This window comes from Harpegnathos saltator, unplaced genomic scaffold (genome assembly GCF_003227715.2).
Source record: "Harpegnathos saltator strain DR-91 unplaced genomic scaffold, Hsal_v8.6 scaffold403, whole genome shotgun sequence".
Classification (NCBI taxonomy): domain Eukaryota; kingdom Metazoa; phylum Arthropoda; class Insecta; order Hymenoptera; family Formicidae; genus Harpegnathos; species Harpegnathos saltator.
Genome location: NW_020230210.1, coordinates 1,406,958 through 1,429,258, shown reverse-complemented (window position 1 = coordinate 1,429,258; position 22,301 = coordinate 1,406,958). Strand labels below are relative to the sequence as shown.

At 40.1% G+C, this 22,301-nt stretch overlaps 3 protein-coding genes across 7 annotated transcripts; 2 read left to right on the top strand and 1 right to left on the bottom strand.

Annotated features, from left to right (window-relative positions):
* Positions 1-4,085: 4,085 nt before the first annotated feature.
* On the bottom strand, positions 4,086-8,711 carry LOC105189333 (A-kinase anchor protein 17A). 5 transcript variants are annotated; one of them, XM_025301130.1, is made up of 10 exons: positions 8,444-8,711; positions 8,190-8,370; positions 7,208-7,413; positions 6,621-7,043; positions 6,160-6,308; positions 5,864-6,071; positions 5,595-5,774; positions 5,334-5,469; positions 5,023-5,237; positions 4,086-4,952 (listed from the first exon to the last, which is right to left on the bottom strand). In XM_025301130.1, exons 1-10 carry the CDS (start codon positions 8,462-8,464, stop codon positions 4,257-4,259), a joined length of 2,415 nt encoding a protein of 804 aa, XP_025156915.1. In that variant the 5' UTR covers positions 8,465-8,711; the 3' UTR covers positions 4,086-4,256. The 5 variants fall into 5 exon arrangements, with proteins under 5 accessions (XP_025156915.1, XP_019699825.1, XP_025156918.1 ...); XM_019844266.2 differs by having other exon boundaries at positions 4,086-5,237; XM_025301133.1 differs by having other exon boundaries at positions 4,086-5,237; positions 7,208-7,436; positions 8,190-8,299.
* A 2,454-nt stretch (positions 8,712-11,165) lies between these two features.
* On the top strand, positions 11,166-17,388 carry pins (G-protein-signaling modulator pins). Its single transcript, XM_011151266.3, has 8 exons — positions 11,166-11,210; positions 12,032-12,397; positions 12,588-12,730; positions 12,851-13,090; positions 13,215-13,692; positions 13,802-14,019; positions 14,140-14,284; positions 14,385-17,388. The coding sequence occupies exons 1-8, from the start codon at positions 11,166-11,168 to the stop codon at positions 14,586-14,588; spliced, it is 1,839 nt and encodes a 612-aa protein (XP_011149568.1). The 3' UTR covers positions 14,589-17,388.
* A 1,082-nt stretch (positions 17,389-18,470) lies between these two features.
* On the top strand, positions 18,471-19,382 carry LOC112589115 (androglobin-like). Its single transcript, XM_025301206.1, has 3 exons — positions 18,471-18,666; positions 18,915-19,034; positions 19,126-19,382. The coding sequence occupies exons 1-3, from the start codon at positions 18,471-18,473 to the stop codon at positions 19,380-19,382; spliced, it is 573 nt and encodes a 190-aa protein (XP_025156991.1).
* Positions 19,383-22,301: the final 2,919 nt, after the last annotated feature.

Genomic DNA, 22,301 nt, shown 5'->3' with positions numbered 1-22,301 from the left:
TCCGGAAAAAATGCATCGCTTGACACTGATACTTCTGACACTCGGTCGAATTTTATTTTACACACGTGATAGAAAAAAAAAAAAAACAATAATTACGATCGATGAGAAAGAAACAAATGGTGAGAGAAATTTTCAACATTGAAGCCCTGACAAATCCTGAGAGAAAATCAGTTTGCAATTTTTGCCAAATGATTTCTATCTTCTCCCGATGAAGTACACTGAAAAAGTTACAACTGAAGTGGTGGGGCTAAGGAAAAGAGCACATTAACAACTTGCGTGTAGAACGTGAGTGTGAAGAAGGTCTTTATTTTATTCTACAGGATAAACTCTGTGATAAACTCCGATAGAAAGTTGCAATTGGCTGACAGTATTTTGTAGAAGACTACAGAAAACTTGAAATTGATTCTCTTCACACAGCAGGTCTTTACTTGCACGTGTCCTTCTCTCAGTCACCGTATTAATTGCTTTCTCACAGACTTCTGATTCTCATGCGAACACACTTCCCGAAATTATTCGAACACTTTGGTTTCCGCGCGTACCTTCCTATCATAAGATGTCCTATTCGCGCCTGTTCATACGCAAATCTCATAATGTAATATACGATTATCCTTAGACGATTCTCAGACTTTGTCGAGTCTGTATTCGTACTATAATCGATACTTCGAGAAACTCGCGCGATTCGCAAAGCGATCGCCTAGAGGGACGCGGAGGATTCTCCCGAAGGACTCCTCTCCTACACACGCTGCATCTTCTGTGTATCCTTTCGATATCGAGCCGACTCAACGAGCCGAGCTCACAAGAAAGTAACGCACAGGGTGTCGTGTTAATACTTCACGTCGTTGCCCAAGAACTATGTAAGCGCTACATGCAGTTCGATGAACGTTCTTATAGTTATAATTATAATTACATTGTTTTCCTTTCCGACACATATTCGTTTCTTTCTTTCGAAGAATATGCAATTATAATTGTAACTCCCGGAGAGGTGGCGATCTTTAGTTTGAAATCTCGATTCTCGCAGATCCAGCTCTCATCGGGAGGTCGGACCCTTGGAGAGGCATTCTTGGCACTCACGGGATGCAAGTTTCGATATTCTCCAGGCTTCGATGTTTTATGATATTAGAATCGCGAAGCAACGTCAACTTCATGTCGAAGATGCAAATTTAAAGTTGCGGGTCGCGTCAAGAAATGTAGACTCAGGACTTGAAGTTCTCGGAACCCGAGTCCTTGAGATTGCGCGTTTTCGGAACCACGAGTTCGTGGAACATTGAATATGTTATCTCCTTGCGTTTTTTTAAGATCTTACACCGAGTTCCGAGACCCGAACCTGGAAATCTTGGAACTCTCTTTCGATCTCCGTACGCTTACGGCGGCTGAACTCTAATTTTATCCGTAATGTATAATTATAACTATGTCACGTCGAGAGATGGTACGTTGTCGGTGTTGTAATGACGTTGTGACGATCGTCGAGACACAGTCAGGCACTTCTGTGATTCCTAGACTCGAACGATGTAACGATGTTGAGTTTGTCACTTAACAAACGCCCGCGCAAACGATAGCACTCGTCCTGCGTCAGGACAGGATCGGCCCTCGATCACCGAGGCCCTGACGAAGAAGTTTGTCTCTCACGACTAGCCATTCGAGCTTGTGCCAACTCTTTCGCGAGACTTAACTCTTCGAATACCGAGTAAAGAGTAGTTCTGGTTCGTTGCACACTGTATATAATCGCTTCGAGTCTAACATTGATTATGATAAATGCACTATCTCGACTAATTAACAATCGAATACTTTCCAATTCTTTTTTATCGCCTTTGTAATCTGTAAAAGAGGACATTTTAGTCGCATGCATTCGTGCACACCTACAATTCTCTGTATTATTTCCGTATTAATTATCCAAGTTGTTTGTTGGCACTTTAAAAGAAAGAGAGAGAGAGAGAGAGAGAGAGAGAAAGAGAGAGAGGGGGGAGACTCTGAGATATATCAATAATTCTATAATACATCTGATCACACGAAGAACTAGCTTGTAAAATAAAAACTGAATATCTCGAAAAATCGTTAGCCTGTGAATCTGTATTGAGGACTCATTGAGAACTTTTTGGTTGCTCTGCAGTGTATTTTCCATTAGCCGATTAACTCTTTGTCAGCAATTTTGGAATACGCTGTACGCAGATACAACGGCACAGAAACAATAAAGATATGTTACAGAAGTTCAGGAAGCGCGTATTTCAAGGGTAAAGTCAATTCGCTGCTAACTATAATTAGCGTCAGCACGACGCGTCATTAGGGAGATATTTTGCAATACCGTCTCAGGCACGATAAACGTAAATCGTGAACGTTATTCGCTCAGAAATAACGTCGCAATGTACGCGACGCAATAACATTCACGATTTGCGTTGATCGTGTCTGAGTGATGGTATTGCAAAAACTCCCCATTATGATCACTACTAAATGTTCTAAGAGAGTAGGGAAGAGCGCTATCGTTCGCGTTGTTTAATCTAAATGAACAAATTCTACGCAACGAATCTTGAAAGTAGTCAATATCTAATCAATTTCAAGGATAGGATGAACTTAGAGGATAATTAAATCGACGAGAGAAGGACGAAGGGAAACGTAACCCCAATAAATTTAAAGCAGCGGGACGTTTCGACGGAACGATAAATATCTTCCATTAGACTTCGACATCAACGGCAGGAAAGCGTTGTGACGAGTTTTGCCATATAATGTGGGGTGCAATTACGCGAAGTATGTACATACGTCACGTGTATTAATTATAATAGCGGCGACAGGAACGTAGCGCATATTTTTAAAGGAGACAAAATATACGAACGTCATGGCACTAAGCGATCGATTGGATTGCGATCCCGCGTTAAAAATAGGACCCGGTCGATACTCTACAAACTAGCGTAATCAAGCTGATCGATCACTATTTACGAGGGAGGGAACGCGCGTATGTAATTATACGGTGTCTATGAACCAACTCGTTTTCATGCCGAAAATAAATAAATTTGCAAGACAGGAAGGATGTGCATTCTGGCGTTTTTACTCCCCATCTGTCGATCCCTAATTAACGTTGCGGTGCTTGTTTTCGAAATCAAAGAGATGCCCCCCAAGTGTACACTATATATTTCTTTTTAAATAAATAGAGATTACTGCAAATCATTTCCGTAATCTCTTAAAAAGACTACATAGAATTTTCAGGTTTTTCATATCATAATAAATAACTTTACGCACTTTTCCTCGCAATGAGCATTAGTTTTACTGAATTCAGTACGTTTTTTCTTAGCTCTTTTCTTAGCTACGATACAATCGAGAAGAATCATGACTACTGTTGGTCACGTAAAATTTTCTCAATCAATACGTGCAGAGCAAAATGGTGTAGCGAATAGACACACCGAAGAGAAATGTGTTAGTTTATGTGAGCAAGAGAAAACAAATGGGAAAAGTGAAATAGAAATAGAATAGCTGAAGAAAGTCAAATAAAGATGAGGAAAAGTCAGAGAAGGAGAACGCTGGATATTATAATAAATTATATTTTACTTCAGCATCTATTTCGTTTCAAATAGGAATTAACTTTTGTGTTTCGAAAATGTCAAACTATACATTTATGTATACTTATATATATTCTACATCTTTTCTTCCATTTATATATCCATCGCAATCTTGCCGAAGTATAATTGGCTAATATACTGCAAGAACCTATACATGTATGTAGATACATGAAAATGACGAAATTTTTTAGTCAATGCACAAAGTTTATACATATGAGATAAAGAGGGAAGAACGAAAATACCGATGCGATATAAATAATAATGTAACTTCTTGACCAGGAATCGATATCAATTTCTTTCACGTGGCAGTTCCGTTGAATTTATAGACTGGATTCTGTCTGGATGTGCGATAACGATCTGGAACGGAGGAGATCCCTGCTATTTCTGCAGCAGAATCTCTATACGTTAATTATCTTTATGAACATCGGATGCATTCGCATAAGATTCAGAAGGTTACTTCTCATCTCAAACACGTCATCAAGTAAGTTCATAAAACAGGAATCAATCCCCGGAAAATTGCTCATAAATATACAAAAAAAATTACATAACAAAATAATCATTTATAAATCTCGTTCTTTTATTACATTTTTATAAAATGAAAAAAGAAAAAACTAAATCATGCTTTCAAGTCCTGTTGATTCGCGGCTACTTCCTGTTGCGCTTTCGTCACCTTCAGCGACTCTTGTTGGATGACTACGTCCGATATTTTGTTCACGTTTTCGCTAACGTTGGTTTCGGGAACAGCTTTCGACCACGAAACACTTCTTCGATCTGGAGATCTCGGCACAGACCACGAACTGCTACGCGACCTCCGCTTGGGCGATGCAGTTCGCGATTTTGCTCGTGTGATCCTGACAACTGAGGAGGATCTCCCACCGTGTCTCTTCCTGTAACGATTCCTAGCGCTGCCGCGGGATCTGGAGCGACTTTTGGATCGCGACTTCCGCCTGGACCTCGAACGACGTGTTCTGGACCGTGATACTGATCTGCTGCTGCGTCGTTTGCTGCGCGAGCTGCTGCGTCTTTTGCTACGTGACCTGGTGGCGCTCCTGTGTTTCGAACCCGACCTCGATCTCGTCCTCGTTCTTGTCCTTTTTCTCGAAGCAGATCTACTGGCCGATTTTCGCCGGCTCCGTGATTTAGAGCGGCTCCTGGAACGCGATTTTCGTCTGGATCTGGAGCGGCGCGATCGCGATCTGGAGCGCGATCTGGACGTTGACTTCGATCTCTTACCGCTGCTTCTGAAACGCGAACCGCTGCGTCTCCTGCTGCGAGATCTAGAGGCGCTTCTGGCTCTTGTCTTACTATTCGACCTAGTTTTCGAGTTTCTCGTTTTCGAGATTGATCTGCTCGTGGACTTTCGACGGTTGCGCGACTTAGATGACTGCCGCTTCGAGTCTTGATTAACTATATGCGTAAAGTACTCGTAATAATCCTCGTTGTATAAGTAAGGATTGGTCAACGCATAAGAGCTCACATCGCAACGTGGGAAATATCCTCGACCCCTACGCATAGATGACACGGGATAATGATACCTCGCCATTGGCTCTCTTAGCATCTGTGCTCCCGGATACCGAGACATTGGTATTCTCATCATTTGCATTCCTGGCGACATTGACGGATACCTCGACATCGTCGATATCCTCAGCATCTGTATCGGGTCGTAAGCGTCGGCATAAGGGAGAGTTGCGTCTGAAACAACAGCATTTTTAATCGATGTCATCATGCAGCGTCTATTTATTCTACGGTAATATGTCAATAAACAAACTTTATACACTCGAGATTTACCTGCCGATGATGGTGTGCAATTATTTTTCGTCAAAACGTTCTTCATCTTTTTATTACTTGTCTCCTTATCCAAAGTTTCTAACGAACTGTCTGATCCGGAATCGTCGTCCTTTCTTCGTTTTTTCTTTCGTTTTTTCTGCGGGAGATAATCGATGTTAATTTTTTACGATGTCTTTTAAATAATATTTATGTAAGCAAATAAAATAATTTTCAAGAACTGGTAATAAATATTATGTAAAACCGAGTATTTCGATTAAACACCTTTTTCTTTTTTTCTTTCTTCAATTTCTTCTTCTTAACATCTTCCTTCTTGCCTTTCTTCTCACTTTCCGAATCTAATTTATTAGCATTTTCGCCCGTCTGATCGTTCTTCTTGTCATCCTTTCTCGCTTCTACATTCATATTTTGGCCTAATTTAATTTCGTTTTTCTCCACTTTGGTCTAAAATTAAAATAGACATTATTGATAAATAATGTCACTCTCTCCTATTTTGATATTCATTGAAAATAAATTCTGACTGTATCGCGTACTTTTATTCTATCAAACAATTCATCCAACAATCGCATGCTCTCCAATTGTCGTTGAGCTTTTATTAATTTCTGCTCCTCTCTGGCAATCTTCATAGACACTTTGTCTTCCTCTTGCTTGCGAAACATTTTGAGAGCTTTCCGTTTTCGCTTTTCTTCCCGCTTTTGCTGTCGACTTACTTTCGCCGCCGAATCCGCCTCTTCCTTTTTTCTAAGATAAAGATAAAAGTACGAAAATATCAAAAGGGCAATTCTATATTTACAAAACTCATCTCGGGCTACATTATTTTGACGCTTACTTTTGTTCTTCTCGTCGTTTCTTTTCCTCTTCCTCTTTTTTTCGCAGCTTCTCCGCCGCTAAATTGTCTTGCGCTATTAAGCGTTTTCTTTCGAAATCTCGATGCGACACAGAATTGTCACTCATATGTTTCGTCTTATCAAAATCAACCTGGACAGAATTATTTCGTTGCGCATCATAAAATATATCATAGTGCTATTACATAACTACTAGATTTTTCTGTTTCACTTAGTTTCACGAATTTTGTCTTTGTGTGTGTTTGTTAATAATCGACTTTATTCTCGTTAATTTTAGTATTTCAAAATCCATTCCCTTCCTCCTTTTTAAGGCAATTAAAACCAATGTTGTGAAAAATATCGCTCTAATAAAATGCAAACTACTTGTCAAAATCAATTAAAATGTTCTTCTAAAAGGATGATATTCTAAGTTTACGGTAGATACGAAATTTTTCATTGGTTATACCTTCATCGTTGCTGTTAGCGAGTTTTGCTCGTCTTTTTTCAGCAACTTCATGCCGCGCAGGGCATCCATCGCTCTAACGAAAGCCATATATTCCACATACTGTATGTACACATCGAAATATATCCCTTCTTCGTAACTGAATTTATGAATATTGTTACCGAGGCGCATTCTAGACCTGTAAGGGTCTGCCGCGGGCACATCGACTCTTCTCAATGCGCCCCATTTCTTAAAGATCTTGACGATCAGTGACTCACTCGGAGTATTCGAATCGTCCTCAGTGAACCATTTAACGGGCAAGCCGGAAATGTGGATGGTGTCTGGCCTTTCGCCAGCTTTTAACTCGTTCATGTGCTTTGCGTCCCTGAAGTAGGAGTCCCAGTTGTGTCTGGTTGGAAAGTCGTCCTTTGTTTCTGCCGCACGGACCTTAATATTGAGTCACATAGCTCTTACACATTGTTATTTATACATGATGTATGCGGTTATCAATATACATCCATGGCATGAGCAACCATAGACGGCAAAGGTCATTTTGTCAAAATGAAATCAAGGTTGCGCAAAATAGTAAACCCTACTCGGTATTATGATACCTTGAGAACGCTTGTGAAGCCAGCTAGATTCAAGCGTTGCAAATCCAGCCTGGCCAGCACCCTTTGCAACCTGCATCGATCCCGCAGGTCGCCCTCCAGTCGGATAAACTCTAAAGTGCTCTTGGCCACTTTCAGGGAAACAAACTCGTCTGGCAGAATAAGCGCACGTATCTTCTCCATTACCTCCCATGTTGATATTGTCTTTCCTGTTTATAGCGCAGTTAATTTTCTGTAAGAAGCTATCTTTATGGGACGATCATTACAAGTGCTCGTGGCTTCGCACGGATCACTTGGGATTATTTTCTTCCATCAGTTGAACAATATGTAAATCCCTTGTTGGCAGAAATCGTCGAGTGCACAAGAGAGCAAGAATGCGACTGTGACAATGTGACAAACTCAATATATGGAGAGGAATTAATTTCATCTATTCAATGAATACCAAAGAAAATTAAATGAATCAATAATTGATGTGACAAGGACCTATTGACTAAGACTAATTTGAGCAATGCAGCCTGAAGAATATATTGCAACAAATCAGTAATGAATTTCACCTCCCTAAGACAAACCTAACGGATATGGCACAGCATGAAAAATTGCAATTAAAGCTTATCGAAATAATAAAAACATATACGTATGTACCTTACCATCAACTTGTTTTTACCAAGTTCCCTATTGCAGAGAATGTATATACACTATCTTTCTAAAGGAGAAAGATTATAGTGACAAAATTATATAAAATAACTACCCAAAATGTTATGAAATCTTTCCTCAAATAAACTATAGAGAATAACAAAAAATTTTGAGTTGGTACTTTAGAGTAGCGAGACCTTTTCTATAAGACAAATAAGTTATGTTTACCGCACTAAATAGAGAGAATGAGAAACCGATAAGAAGCAAAGAGAGGAAAATAAGAAATTATGACCCAACCTCTAAGGAGGAGGCCAATGATAGAGATGCCATATTACTAACGATGATATTTTACCTGGAGTTTTCAGTTGGGGTAGATTCACTGACACATTAACTTTGGCAAGTGGTTTCAGATAAAGTGCGCGCGGTGGATACAGCGACACGATGTCGCTCAGATCCCTACAGCTTCGAAATCGATTAGCAACCTCGCTACTAGAAGTTTCACCTACCTGCTTATCGTCATCCATCGTTATCGGCTAAATAAAAAAAAAAGACTACTACGGAGAAGACGCGTATTGACTTCTAATGACTCAATCGAACGACTCTCACTTTATGCTCCTCTCTTTGCATTTCTCTTACAAGCTGGCAAGATGAGAATGTCCCAGTAGGGAGGTTGCATTGCGCGAAGCTAGCGACTATCGTTCCGGTGTTGATGATGTCGCCGCGTTACACTCGCCGTCCGTCCAGTGGCAAACTCATGTGCATGCGGATCAACGAAGTATCATGGATAATCTTCGTGGACGATCTTCGATGCAGACACGAACATACTATTTATGCTTTCTCCTTCTTTGCGCGCGCGCACCGATGAGACCAAATCTTCGACAAAATGTGATATAGATAAGACCGGAAAAAAGCCTAAGGCCGATATTCATAGACTGGTATTCATAGTCCGGTCTTATATTTAAGATCGTCTTAAGTTCATCTTCAGATGCTACATAGATCATTTCATTGGCTACAGAATATCTGAACGTGAACTCAAGACGGTCTTAAATATAAGATCCGACTATGAATACGGCCCATAGTCGGATCTTTTAGGCCAGTATTCATAGCCGGATCTTATATTTAAGACCGTCTTAAGTTCATCTTTAGATGCTGTATAAATTACTTCATTGGCTACGGGGTATCTGAAGGTGAACTTAAGATGGTCTTGAATATAAGACGCGACTATGGCCGTGTTCCAAAATTCACTGCCAGTACTGAAAGTATATAGTTTGTGTCACGCAAATTATAACTTTTCAGCGCTGGCAGTGAATTTTGGAACATGGCCTATGAATACCTAGATCGGATCTTCAAGATCGTCTTAAGTTCATCTCCAAATGCTGTATGATTATTTTATTAGCTACGGGATATCTGAAGATGAACTTAAAACGATCTTCAATATAAGACCTAACTATGAATACGGCCTAAAAGCGAGCGTCCCGTAAAAGTCCCAAAGAATGCACTTTCCAACGTGCAACTGAGTTTCTAACTGAGAGAAAGCATTTAAACCACGTCTGTTGAGTGCATTTTTCGATGATGATGGTACAGTCGCTTGGTTCGTATCTACACTACTTCGATGCAATAGCAAGTGAAGAAAGGACAAATATATCGCTCTGTTCTTGTCTTATCGTTTACGAATAGACCACACAGAGATAAGCATTATCACGAAGCTTATCTCAACCGTTTCATGTCCACTACTGTATAATCCATTCGTAAGTAGTCAGACAAGGATACAACAGTTGTCTGTCTTTTCCTGACTTGCCATCATTTTATCGAAGTATGGACACAAACCACATGATTTTACCGTTACCACTGAAAAATGCATTCAACGAAGGTAGTTTAAACATACTCTCGAATAGGGAGCGCGCGCGTCGGAAAGTGCATTCTCCCTCACGGAATGCCCGTTCTTTCCAATCTTCGTTAACTCAACTGGCGGCTGGTTTCAACGGAACTGACCAATTGCATTTGTCGTTAAATAGAGCTGACAAATTCGATTGGTTAAATTAACCACAGCTGGTAGAAACAAGCATGATACAATTTTAGCAACTACTTTCGTATTATTCGGATGTAGTGTTGCCATGTTATCTTTATACTCAAGAACTTTTGTTTTTACAAAATTTTTCGGGAAAATTGAGGGAATGTTCATGAGAGAAATTTAAAATATCAAAGAACTCATCTAGGAAATTGTACTTATAGAATTATAGAACTATTAGACTTATAGAATTGAATTGTACCAGTTTATTTATTTTAGTACCAGTTTAGATATATTTAAACGCGTGCCCTTATTTTATCCACAAGAAATGAAAATGAACTCTATCATACTTCTAATCTATCAGAAGATTGGCTTGGATTGTTTCTTGCTTTTTTTACCTCAAGCTTCTGTGATAGTTTATTTAATTGCTACATTGAGCATCACCTGTGCCTCTTTTCACGCACACAAATTTTGTATTCCTCTCTTTTACTATTATCTCAATTTCGTTATAAAATGTGTTAATTTCTCATTAATATGCAACAATAGCAACATTTAGTTTTTTCTTCCTTATATCATGGATCATAAAATATTATGATAATTCTTCTAAAATCTTCTAAAAAAGCAATGCTGAGAGCGCCGCTTGCTGAATGCTAATGCACTATATATTGAATAAAGGAGGGTCTTCGAGGAATAATGGGTCAGATAAAAGCATGAATAAGAACGTACTTCCATATTCTGTCAGGTTGCATTGCTTTTTGCTCTACCAATTTCTTGTGGCCTAATGTTATTTTTGTATTTATGAGTATTTCATCGTCGTTTGGCATTACTCCTCTGCTAACACAAGGCTTTAACTAAGGGTCTGTTCTTTATAGCTGAACTACTGAACTAGTGCAATAAGTTAAAATGAGACAACTATATTCTTTCTCATTCTAACTTACTGCACTAGTTCGGCAGTGCAACTATAAAGAACAGACCATAGGATTACTGACAATGGTCCTGAAACTAAAATTCTCATTGGCTGGCGACCAGCGCCCGAGAGAACATTAACGGCGCCATTTGTTTGGACGCGCTACGGAGTTGCTCCGTGTTGAAGGAGGGCTTCGCGAGAGAAAGGATCAGGTGGGATCAGAGATATGCTCAGAAGACAGCGCGACTATGAGCTGATTCCCAATTGAGGCACTCGAAGATCATGCTGCGAGGAACAATCACCATCGCTTTGCGAATCAATAGGGACGCGCAACCACCTCGGTCTAACGGCCTTTGAACACTGGGTCTATCCCCCGATCCCGAGGAAAGGAAGACGTCAACGAGCGGGCTAGGATGTCTTTGAGCGCCAGCGCAGAGAATTTGACGTCCGACGGACAAGTGAGTGAATCGAAGCGAGTGTAACCGCCGACGAAGATGATTCTCCCACGCGTGACTCACGCTCACTTCCCGCTGCCACACCTGTTTCTTCATACTAGTCACGTTTTGTGTATCCGTTTATCCTGCTCTTGCATGGTGTAACTTGTACTCCGGAACAGGTTTACACTCGACCCATGACATTTCACTTCACTAACTTGGTCGAACGATCATGGATTTCACACTTTCGTGCATGTTTAATTGTCCTCAAGATGCGGAGAAACTTTGGTCATTGATGTCAAATTGATGTTCTCCAGCGAGCTTTGTTATGTTTGATGAATGGCCCATTCTGTCCATGTGGGATGGACACAACAGAAGCTTTCATTCATTGCTCTTTTATCTCTTATCTTGTCACTTTTTTTGCCATCACTATATTGACTTCCTCTGCATTCAATGAGAATAAAATGTCATGCTTGATATTTCTCCTGTCTTATATCCTTAATTTTATGAATCTCTCCTATTCTTATGATGTCACACACTTGTAGCACAAAATAAAAATAAAAATTTTATTCATTTTGCGTACTTCATTTGTATCTTCAATATGAAAAAGCCACAAACCAGCATATTAATCATTAAATGCGGAAAATATAGATAACCATTTGGCACTTTTAACAAAAAAATTATTCAGAATTCCAACTCTAATCTAGTTTAACCTCTCTAATATTTCTCAAATAATTTAATAAATTTATCTCCATGTTGTAATAAGTTTATGACAACACCCGATTAATTTGTGGATGGTTTTACATACAGAATATTTCAATACGATATTTTGCAATGCTTAACAGAATAGCGAGAGATGGAATATGTGCCTGGAATTAGCACTGGAGGGTGAACGCCTGTGCAAAGCCGGCGACTGCAAGACCGGCGTAGCGTTCTTTCAAGCTGCGATCCAGGCTGGCACGGACGATCTGCGGACGTTAAGCGCAATTTACAGCCAATTGGGCAATGCGTACTTTTACCTAGGTGACTATGTCAAGGCGATGCAATATCACAAGTTAGATCTGACACTTGCCAGAAACATGGGTGACAAGTTAGGTGAAGCTAAGTCCAGCGGAAATTTGGGCAACACATTGAAAGTTATGGGCAAATTTGACGAAGCTATGATATGCTGCAAGAGGCATCTGGAGATCTCCAGAGAGATCGGGGATAAGGTATATCTTGCCGATAGATTAATAGAAAAGAGAAATATAAAAGTATTCTCTAAAATTATACTCTTGATTATACTCTTTGCAAATTAATCATCTCTCTTATCAGTTCCTACAATTTTCCTTTTTGGAGATATCTCTTACTTTCCATTTATTTTAAATGGTACATTTGTCACTTATTTCTGATTTCATGCAGCTTAGCGAAGGAAGAGCCCTTTACAATCTGGGGAATGTCTATCATGCCAAGGGTAAGCAAGCCAGTAGGATAGGTCATCAGGATCCTGGAGAATTCCCCGAGGATGTTCGACAGTGTTTGATGCAGGCTGTGCGCTATTATGAGTAAGAGCTCATCTCTGATTGAATGCTGTTGATTAACTCCTAAATTTGTTCTATCAACGTCGAGTGACATACTCGCATACAGAGGCACGATTATGTTCCTTTTTTATTTCCATTTCACAGAGACAATTTAGAGCTGATGAGAGAACTGGAAGATTCCGCAGCGCAAGGTAGAGCGTGCGGTAACTTGGGCAATACGTTTTACTTATTGGGCGACTTCCAGCAGGCCATTTATTACCACAATGAACGTTTAAAAATCGCCAGAGAGTTCTGCGACAAGCCGGCCGAGAGGAGAGCCAACAGCAATTTAGGAAACTCCCACATATTTCTGGGCGAGTTCGAGATAGCCGCGCAGCATTACAAGTAAATCTCACAGTTTTATTGACTTCAATGTGTCGCGTTAATTGGAATTATCGGTTACAGCACGATGTTTAGTTCTCACTAATTTCTCACAAATCGCTGATACGAATTTTCACTCGATTTCCAGAAGAACTTTAGTCCTCGCGCAGGAATTGGGTGATCGCGAAGTAGAGGCGCAGGCATGCTACTCTTTGGGCAACACGTACACTTTGCTACGCGACTATCCGGCGGCCATCGAATATCATCTGTGGCACTTGGGCATAGCCCAGCAACTGAAGGACCGCGTCGGCGAAGGACGCGCCTGCTGGTCATTGGGTAACGCGTACGCCGCGATGGGTAATCACGAGAAAGCGTTGCACTACGCGAATTTGCACCTGCACATCTCGAAGGAGTTGGAGGATCAAATGGGTCAAGCCACCGCGCAGATGAACGTGGACGACCTGCAGAAGATCCTCGGTCTAGAGAAGAGCCAACAGGAGAGCAACAAGGAGAATCTCAACACGCAACAGAAAGTAGCCGCGAACGCAACGTCGAACATCTCGACAGCCACACCCTACAGATACAGACTCAGGCGACAAAGTATGGACAACTTGGATCTCATCAAGGTTCGTGATTTTAAATCTCCTTTGGTTGAACATTCACAACAATTGTTCTCTTTTTTTTTACTTCGCTAAGTTAATGAAACTGACGAATGAGCGTCCGTTGTTTGATCAGCTTACACCCGACATCAAACAAAAGGAACAATCGGAAGACCTATTGCACAAAAGCGACAGTATCGAGTCGCAACCGTCTCAGAAGGAAGAAGACAATTTCTTCGATCTCCTGTCTCGGTTTCAATCGGGCAGAATGGACGACCAACGTTGTGCGCTCAATACGAAGCACAACCCAAAATACCGGACAATCACACCAGATGCGTCCGACATGGAGGATAAGTAAGTGATAATATTAATTCGACTCTTGAAAGATGAATAGTCGACCGCTCTCGCTCGTTACCACCATATATGGTGTTTAATCTCCATGACCATCGAACATTGGACAACATTATTGTGCAGAGATGGAGAAGACTTGCTGGAATTAATCGCCGGGATGCAAAGCAAGCGGATGGACGAGCAACGAGTGACATTACCCTACCTGCCAGGACTGAATACCAATCAGGACGCGGACGATTCTTTTATCGAGATGCTTCTTAAATGTCAGGTACACGCGGAAACCACTGCATTATTGCATCTCAAAACTCGGATGTGCTCCCTACCGTCGGAGAAAAGCCTAATGAGCCCAAAAAAATTGCACATTTCAGAGTTCGCGTTTGGAAGATCAACGGAGTCCCCTACCGGCCGCATCGACGTTGCAAGATGGCGAAGAAGAAAGAGGTCGAAGGACCAACGGAAACGCTCAATCGGGCTCCACCGTGCCCGAGGAGGATCTTTTCGCCCTGATCCAAAGACTTCAAGCTGGACGCATGGAAGATCAAAGGGCTTCCGGTCCTGGCAAAGCGTGCTAGACTCACAGACAGTGACTTAATGCTAAGTCATCATGATACGTTCCACTCACTCACTGAATTTTATCGCCTTACGTACTCCCGACTTACCGATTTCTTCATCGATCCGTCATTCGTCGTTGCGCGATGCTATTTTCTTGATTACTTAATAGAAAATCAAAGGCTGGTAATATCTGAACGGTTCCTGTGGCATAAACAATTACTATATTCTGGTTCCAATTCAGACAAGCGACGACTCGAAATACCTGATTGCAGGAATCAATCATGACGTCAGAAAACAAGAATATTTAAAGAGTCAAAAGAATCAGCACAATATTTATCATGAAAATAGTCGAGAAACTTTTGGAACGAAGAATTTCATTAGTCGCCTTATTATGAATATTCGAATATATAAGAAAACGTCAGAGAATATCTTATTTCTTATCTTTCTCTTTCTTCTTCCTCAATCTCAAAGTGATGGAAAGCATCGAACAAAAAAGTGAACTGATTTTTGCATTCAGGTTTTCGATTCCGTTCAGATACACTTAATTATATATTCACATAGATGTGGGCTATATCTACAGTGGAGAACAATCGATATTCTCGTAACATTCAGAATATTGATACTCAATATTCCAAAGTTGTTCGATCACTAGAAGTCAGTCATTAAAGCACTAAGATGCTATACCGTATAGATTCTTTAATAATAAATCACTTTAGTAACGCAGGACCGTTGTTACCGTCGGGATGGATCGAAGTCCTTAGAAAGCCGGTGGTTCAGTGAATAAAACCTTCCGGAATCCTCCAAGTTTTGTAGAAGTACATGTATTTAATGGGAGCGATTACACGCTTATAACGAGACACTTTCATCCGCGCCTCGCTCGTCTACCAGCACGGGCAGATTATAAAATAATATTAAACACTAGTGACTCTTACGTCTAAGAGAATAGTGACGTATGCGGAAAGTGTGCTAACGAGTGAGAGTATCTTACCGTAGATTTGAGCGAGCAATCGGAAATCGTGCGATGCTCACGTGTGCGAGCAAAGTCCAAGTCCCCGCGCGAATTCTTTGTAGCGCGGTGCATTAACTCGCAGTCTGATTACCGATCGCTCATTCCGATCCGCTGAGTGACTTATTATTCAAGAATACATACGGCGAAAATTAATGTAGCATTTTAGGGCTAGAGCACGCAGTCGTACGAAAGCATTGCGGAACAGTACGATAATGAGCAACATTTTAGTTGTCCGTCTAGTAATAATAACTGCCGTTATAGGTCTTTGGCTATTCGGTCAAATGAACTACCACCACTGAGTGATTGGTAGATACGGGCTACGTTCGATAAAATTAGTTGTTTGTCAAACGTAAATAAATCGCGACTGTTGAGTGAATAGTGCAAACTTTTGCAGACTGACGACTTCGTGATTCATGTGACAAGCCAGTAGTTGTAGCACCGGGGTTAGTATTATATTGAGAACTTCATGATATCGGTTTTGTGCAGAGCTACAATTGCGCATGCAAAAACACGTTTCACAAACACTGCCAGTTCGAGGATATGAATTCTTTTCAGACAGTTTGGTCGCAGTAAACGTCGGAGGCCCCTTAATATTTACTTCCGCGTTCTCTCACAAGAGCGTATTCTCATTATTTTATACATATATACATATATATATATTTTTGGTGCATACTTCGATTTACTTCTCCACAAGGAAAAGTGGGATTATTTTTTTAAAGAATATTACGTGTAGATATTATACAATGGATGAGAGAGAGAGAGAGAGAGAGAGAGAGAGAGAGAGAGAGAGAGAGAGAGAGAGAGAGAGAAGGGGAGAGGAAGTATCCGTGAAACTCGTAACGAATATCAGTGCCAAAGATTCTCGATATGCTAAAAAAAAAAGGACACTGTAAAAGAGCAAAAACAGAAAGATGCCTATTGAAAGAATCTCTATTCGTCGTTGTGATTAATATTGTTTCTGTAAAACTTTATTCTTATCATAACGAAACAATCGACGAAGATTATGATGGTTATGCTGTTTGAAGTTGGCAAAATCTTGTAAAACTCATCGCATTCATCATTTTCACAAGGCAGAATATTATTGAAACAATTTTCTCTGTAAAGTATTTCCTTATTCTATCCTAGCTAATTATGGAAGAGATTCCCGAGAAATGTTATTTTTTCTGTAATTTGACGGTTTTTATCTATTAAAATACTAACAGACGACTCGCTTACGGACCTAAATCAGGCTGACCAGCCGATCAAATGTACAAACATGAAGGATGTAGCTATCTGTTTTAACGGTCAAACGTTTATATTAATTAAGTATTCCTGTCACAACATTGAGATGTTGACTTAGCGACGAACCGAATTGCAACGACGTTGTTATTTACGCTAAAAAGAAAAGTACTATCTCTAATGTACATGAGGAATAAGTTGATAATTGGTTCAACAAGAGTGCAAGAATAGAAATATACTAATTACCAAATAGATTGCTGAATATCTTTTGCTATATATTGTTATGACATTATGATTACGATCAACTGTATATACATAAGTAGCCTTGATTTCTTCGAAGAGCCAGGAATATCGCTGAGACGAGATTAAATAACAAATCAATTATGCTGATCGTAGACTTTTCGTAGGAAATTTACCATTATATATTTTCTAGGATATTTTAGATTATACAATTATTTTTTTTAGCTTATACCTTTTGTGAGAAGCTCTCGTTACGGTAGACATAGGTATTAACAGCATAGATTCTCCACACTAATCAAATTGTTATTCTTATTTTGCAATTCTGTACGAAAATATAAATACATTCCACATTCTGTCCATATTATAATGTATAATATACAGATAAATCAATAAATGTATACTTTTTTCAGAACGGACGTTAAATATCCAGCCTTTCACCCCCTCTAGATACTTCTCTATCCTATGAATATATCGCTTTTCTTTCCTCTTGAAATATTTCCCGCAATATGTCAGAAGGATCAAAGAGCTTTTTCACCGCTGAAAGTAATCATCACTACGCCGCAAATACGTCGTGGCCGGAGTGGAAAGATGCCGATATAAACAACGAGAAGTGGGAAACTCTTAAAGATGAGTTATTCCTGGATGCTGAACCTGTCAAGATGCCGCAATCCTTAGAACCTTATCAATGGATACGAGCGAAGGACTTAGAGTATATGACTGTACTTTTACTACTGTTTTAATTATAAGCTTCAGATCGAATGTTTTTGCATATTAATCTCTTATATTCGCCGAATTTAAACCAAATTTAACGGAGGGCGGGGGGGGGGTTACTTTAGAATTCTGACGTTGCACGCATCGGTCGATGAATATCCTGATTTAATCTCGAACAATACGCATTTGCTTCACAGTGAGGTATTTATTTCACTCTAATTCTATGTAAAATCCATCAAACTGTAAATTGCTATAATGTGCGATAATAATAAATAAGAAATAATAATAATAATTTCTAGTTTGTGAGATGCTTTATTTCTGCACTGGCAAACTTGCACTATTGCGGCCGGCAAGGGTTGGAAATCAGCGGGGAGGGCTCGAATTTCGCTTGGATCGGTCGCCATGAACCTTGGCATGGTGTGATGCACGTATATTCTTTGAACAAGGCAGGAAAAGGTGTTGAACATCGACCCGCGCTAAACCCAAACGGTGGCCAATATATCAAATTTTATAAAACCTGCTTCAATGTTATTCTCATAGAAAAATTGTTAAATCTTACCTCGAGCCTCGAGCTGTATCGATAATTAATTAAAATATATTTCTCTTTAATTAATTCTCGTAATTAAATCGATTAATATATAGGGGTCCGCGCGTGATCCCGATCAATGTAACGAACAATACGCGGCAATATTTTTCAGGCAAGTACATCGTGAGATTATATCACATGGGATGCTGGCGTCGTATCGCGGTGGACGATATTATACCCATCGATCAGAATGGCACATCACTTTTGCCGCGTACGTCCAACAACACAGAGCTATGGCCGATGCTTCTGGCCAAAGCATTGCTGAAAATTGCCTCGCTCACCTGGACTGAACGACGTGAAATCGTCGACTTTCATCCAATTTCTTGTCTAACAGGTGGATACCATTCCTGCCTTTATCATTTTATAATTTCATTTTTTCTACTATGTATGGAAAAAATATTTTCTTTTTTTCTGAAATTTGTTAATTCCCAATTCTCTACGAAAAATCTACGAACTATCGTCCACAAATTACGAGATCACGTTGATTGATCCTGTTGAGCTTTTCGAGAATTCTATATCTACTACTTTATCTTTCCCCCATTATACACTTGGATAATATAGAAGCTTAAAATGATAATGCAGGCTGGACCTGCCTGACATTAAACATCGCGCATTTATCGTGGCAAGATAAGTGGGACTTCCTGACCAAGTATTGCGATCATTTTGTGTGGTCACCACGAACCGTCGAGGGTCACGTTCTAGGTCTGACCGTACCGAATGTATTTATTCACACGAACGTAATTGCCGACAGCTTGTTTAACGCGACGTTATATCTGTTTGCATTTCCAAACAGAAAGCTCTGAGAGTATTATAAACAACAATACGGCGAAACCGAACAAAACTCTGCGGCTACTCAGCCAAGCCGGGAAACCTCAACCGATCACGTTGTTTCTCCAGTTGGGCGACATGCGAAAACTCGGAAATGATGCAGTGCCTGGTCTATCGCCGTGCTGGGATCATGTGATCCATGTTGTCCAATCACGCGATATTCCTCTGAATCCCAAAGATGTGAGCAACAAATTTCAGATTTGTTCAATCATCTTTCTCTAAAGATAAATTCTTTGCGTACTGAATAAAAAAGTCACAGTCCTGTGATATATAACTTGTCCCAAGTGAGGTAAAAGTCTAAAAAATTACACACATATATACACACATTTTATATACACACATATAACATATATATATATATATATATATATATATATATATACATTTTTTAGCAAAGGTCTAAAAGTACTTCACGTACTTTTGTCTAGACTTTATGACTGACTCAAAATTAAATTATGTTCCAAGGTAAAACCACCATTGGAAAGATGGAAATTACATCGCTGGTTAAAATGGGCTACTTCGCGGGGTATAATCGATCCTGCTGATTACTTCGTCCCAATCCGTTATTTGAGAGTGATTAGTCCCTTGAAAAAATACAATGAAAGTCTTACTTATATTCACAATGATGTTGGAAATAATTCAATCCTTCCAAGCGAAATCGAACAGTCTGACAAAGTCAAGTTGAAAACAAAGTCTCGGAACGCGAAGAATTTGCTCACCACAACGAAAAATAAGGAAACTGACATCAGTCGATGGGTTGACTTCAATAAGATGGCACCGTACGTGACGGAAGTGCATATTTTTTATAAACTGGAATATTTTCAGCGCTCGTTTCAAGTAACAAATGAAGCGATAAAACTCAACAAGGATCATAAAGCAACCGCCATAAATGAGATGAAAAAGGAGAGAGAAGGTATTCCAAGCTTATTTCGATATTACCTGCGAATCCGATCAAAACCCTTTCCCTCCACTCTCTTATTCTTTGGAAATTTGCAGACGAAAACGTCAGGTCTCACAAAATTCAGAAATCCAGATACGAACCTCTGTATTTGTTCTGTGACTCCCCGGAGGAGAAATTCTTCCTTGTCAATCTTTGCGCTACGCCAAACAAGAAAGATTACTTCATCCTGGAAAGGCACAACTGGTTCTTCGGACCGAATCAATCGGATCAATTGGCGACTATCTGCACAACCGGCAGCAAGTCAACCGTCATAGAACTGGAAGCTGGAAGACAACTGTTGCGAATTGACGCCAGTCCGGAGTTTGGCTTGGCGACTATCTCTTCTGACACGGCATTTCATCTTGGAAGTCACGCGACTGTACAACAGCTGATGACTACGGAATCGAACAGAACCGAGCAACTGTCGAAGATAATCAGCCACAGTCTATGCGAAGCTTATCGATCATTTGGAACTGAGAATCACCCGATAATGTTGAGGAACTATTATCAAAGTTACATGCCCAGTTTGCCAAGTGAAACTTCGGGAAAAGACAAGAAGTTTCTTCGAATGTTGATACACAGTTTCTTCATGGAAGAACAAGTTCGACTGATCATGGAAGCCTTTGCCGATAAAGAACGTGAAAGGATTCTTCATTCTTTGAGGGTGTTCTTTCTGAATCCAGATATTAGACGAGAATATTTCGATTCCACACGAGGTCAAAGTAACTTTCAGAGCTTCACAACAGAACAGACATCGAAAATACCGTACTCTCACAAATTAAACAGAGAGGCACTGAATCAAGCAGCCACAAAAATTAAATCCTTCTTCAAAACGGCTCTTATAAAACAATATAAATCCCTTCACAATTCTCATCACGCTCAGCACGCGCAAATTCGCGAGGAACTTCGGAAGATATCCGATCTATTCGACTTATCCGTGACAAGTCAATTGCTGAGGAATATTATCAAACGTTACGACAAACTGCGGGACTTGTATCCTTGTTCTAAAGACTTCGTACATGTTCTAAATTTTCAAGAATTCAAGGGTGCTTTAGAGAACGTCAAACATGACCAATGGTTCCCCATCGCTAGGATTATTGTGAGTCCTAAATCTTCCGAAACAGTACTCGCGGCTTTCGAGCTACTAGTCGATATTCCTCGTTTTACACTACGTGTCTTCAACAACCGGAATCAACGTGAAATGACGCGTCTCATAAGCCACGTGACTCCAGGTTGTTATAGATATCATCCAACTGGTTATACGGTATTCGCTTATGGCTGGAACGACAAACGGCGCCTCAAAGAGCTCAACTGGACAATTCGCATCGTTACTATGAAAGGAGAGCCGGTATTCTATCAACTGAACGAACAATGGTTCCCATCCTTGGAAACTAAACCACCCAATCTGGTGGTCGAAAAATTGGCCGCAATATACATTCCGAATGCCAAAAACTATATTTCGCGCTGGATCTTGCGAGCAATATCGGGAAGTATCGTTTCTATGAGATTGACAACATCCTACGACATGGTGAAAACCAGAATGAAACTCATCGATAATGAGGGCAACGTCTTAATTAACATGGACGGCGGTTCTACGATCTTGTTACCATCGGTGATTTTAGATCAAGCCGCTGCGAATCAAAATCGTCACGAAATCGAAACTGGAAACGCAGACGTTAACGAAAAGTTAACGTCTGCGTTTCCAGAGAACGCAGCGAAAACGAAGAAATTATACTACGTGGAAGCATTTGTGCGTAACGAAAGCTGGCCTCTCACGGATGTTGAGTGGACTGTCGTGAATCAGACGAAGATAAATAACACAGAAAACTTTAAAACAAAGATACAATCTGATAATAAAAGATCGTCAACGTCAAACTTGGTGACGGCGAGAAAGGACACGAAGCAAGCTGTAAATGATAATCAAGTCTTGGAGACACCGTACTGGATACTTCAAGTTGTCACAGACGATAGAAACGCGATAGAGGTATGTATAATTTGTCATATACTCGTGTCGATTCGAATAACAAAAGTTATTTCATTAAAAAGTTGTTGGGGAGAGAAGAGGAGAGTGTTTTCCTCCTCTTTCCAGAAAGACTTAGAGGATTTATTGCGGATATATCGAGGATATGCTAGATTGTTTTTTTCCGGTGAAGTCAGGATTATTTTCGGACTAGGTTCGGATTCTTTGGTAGTCAACTTGA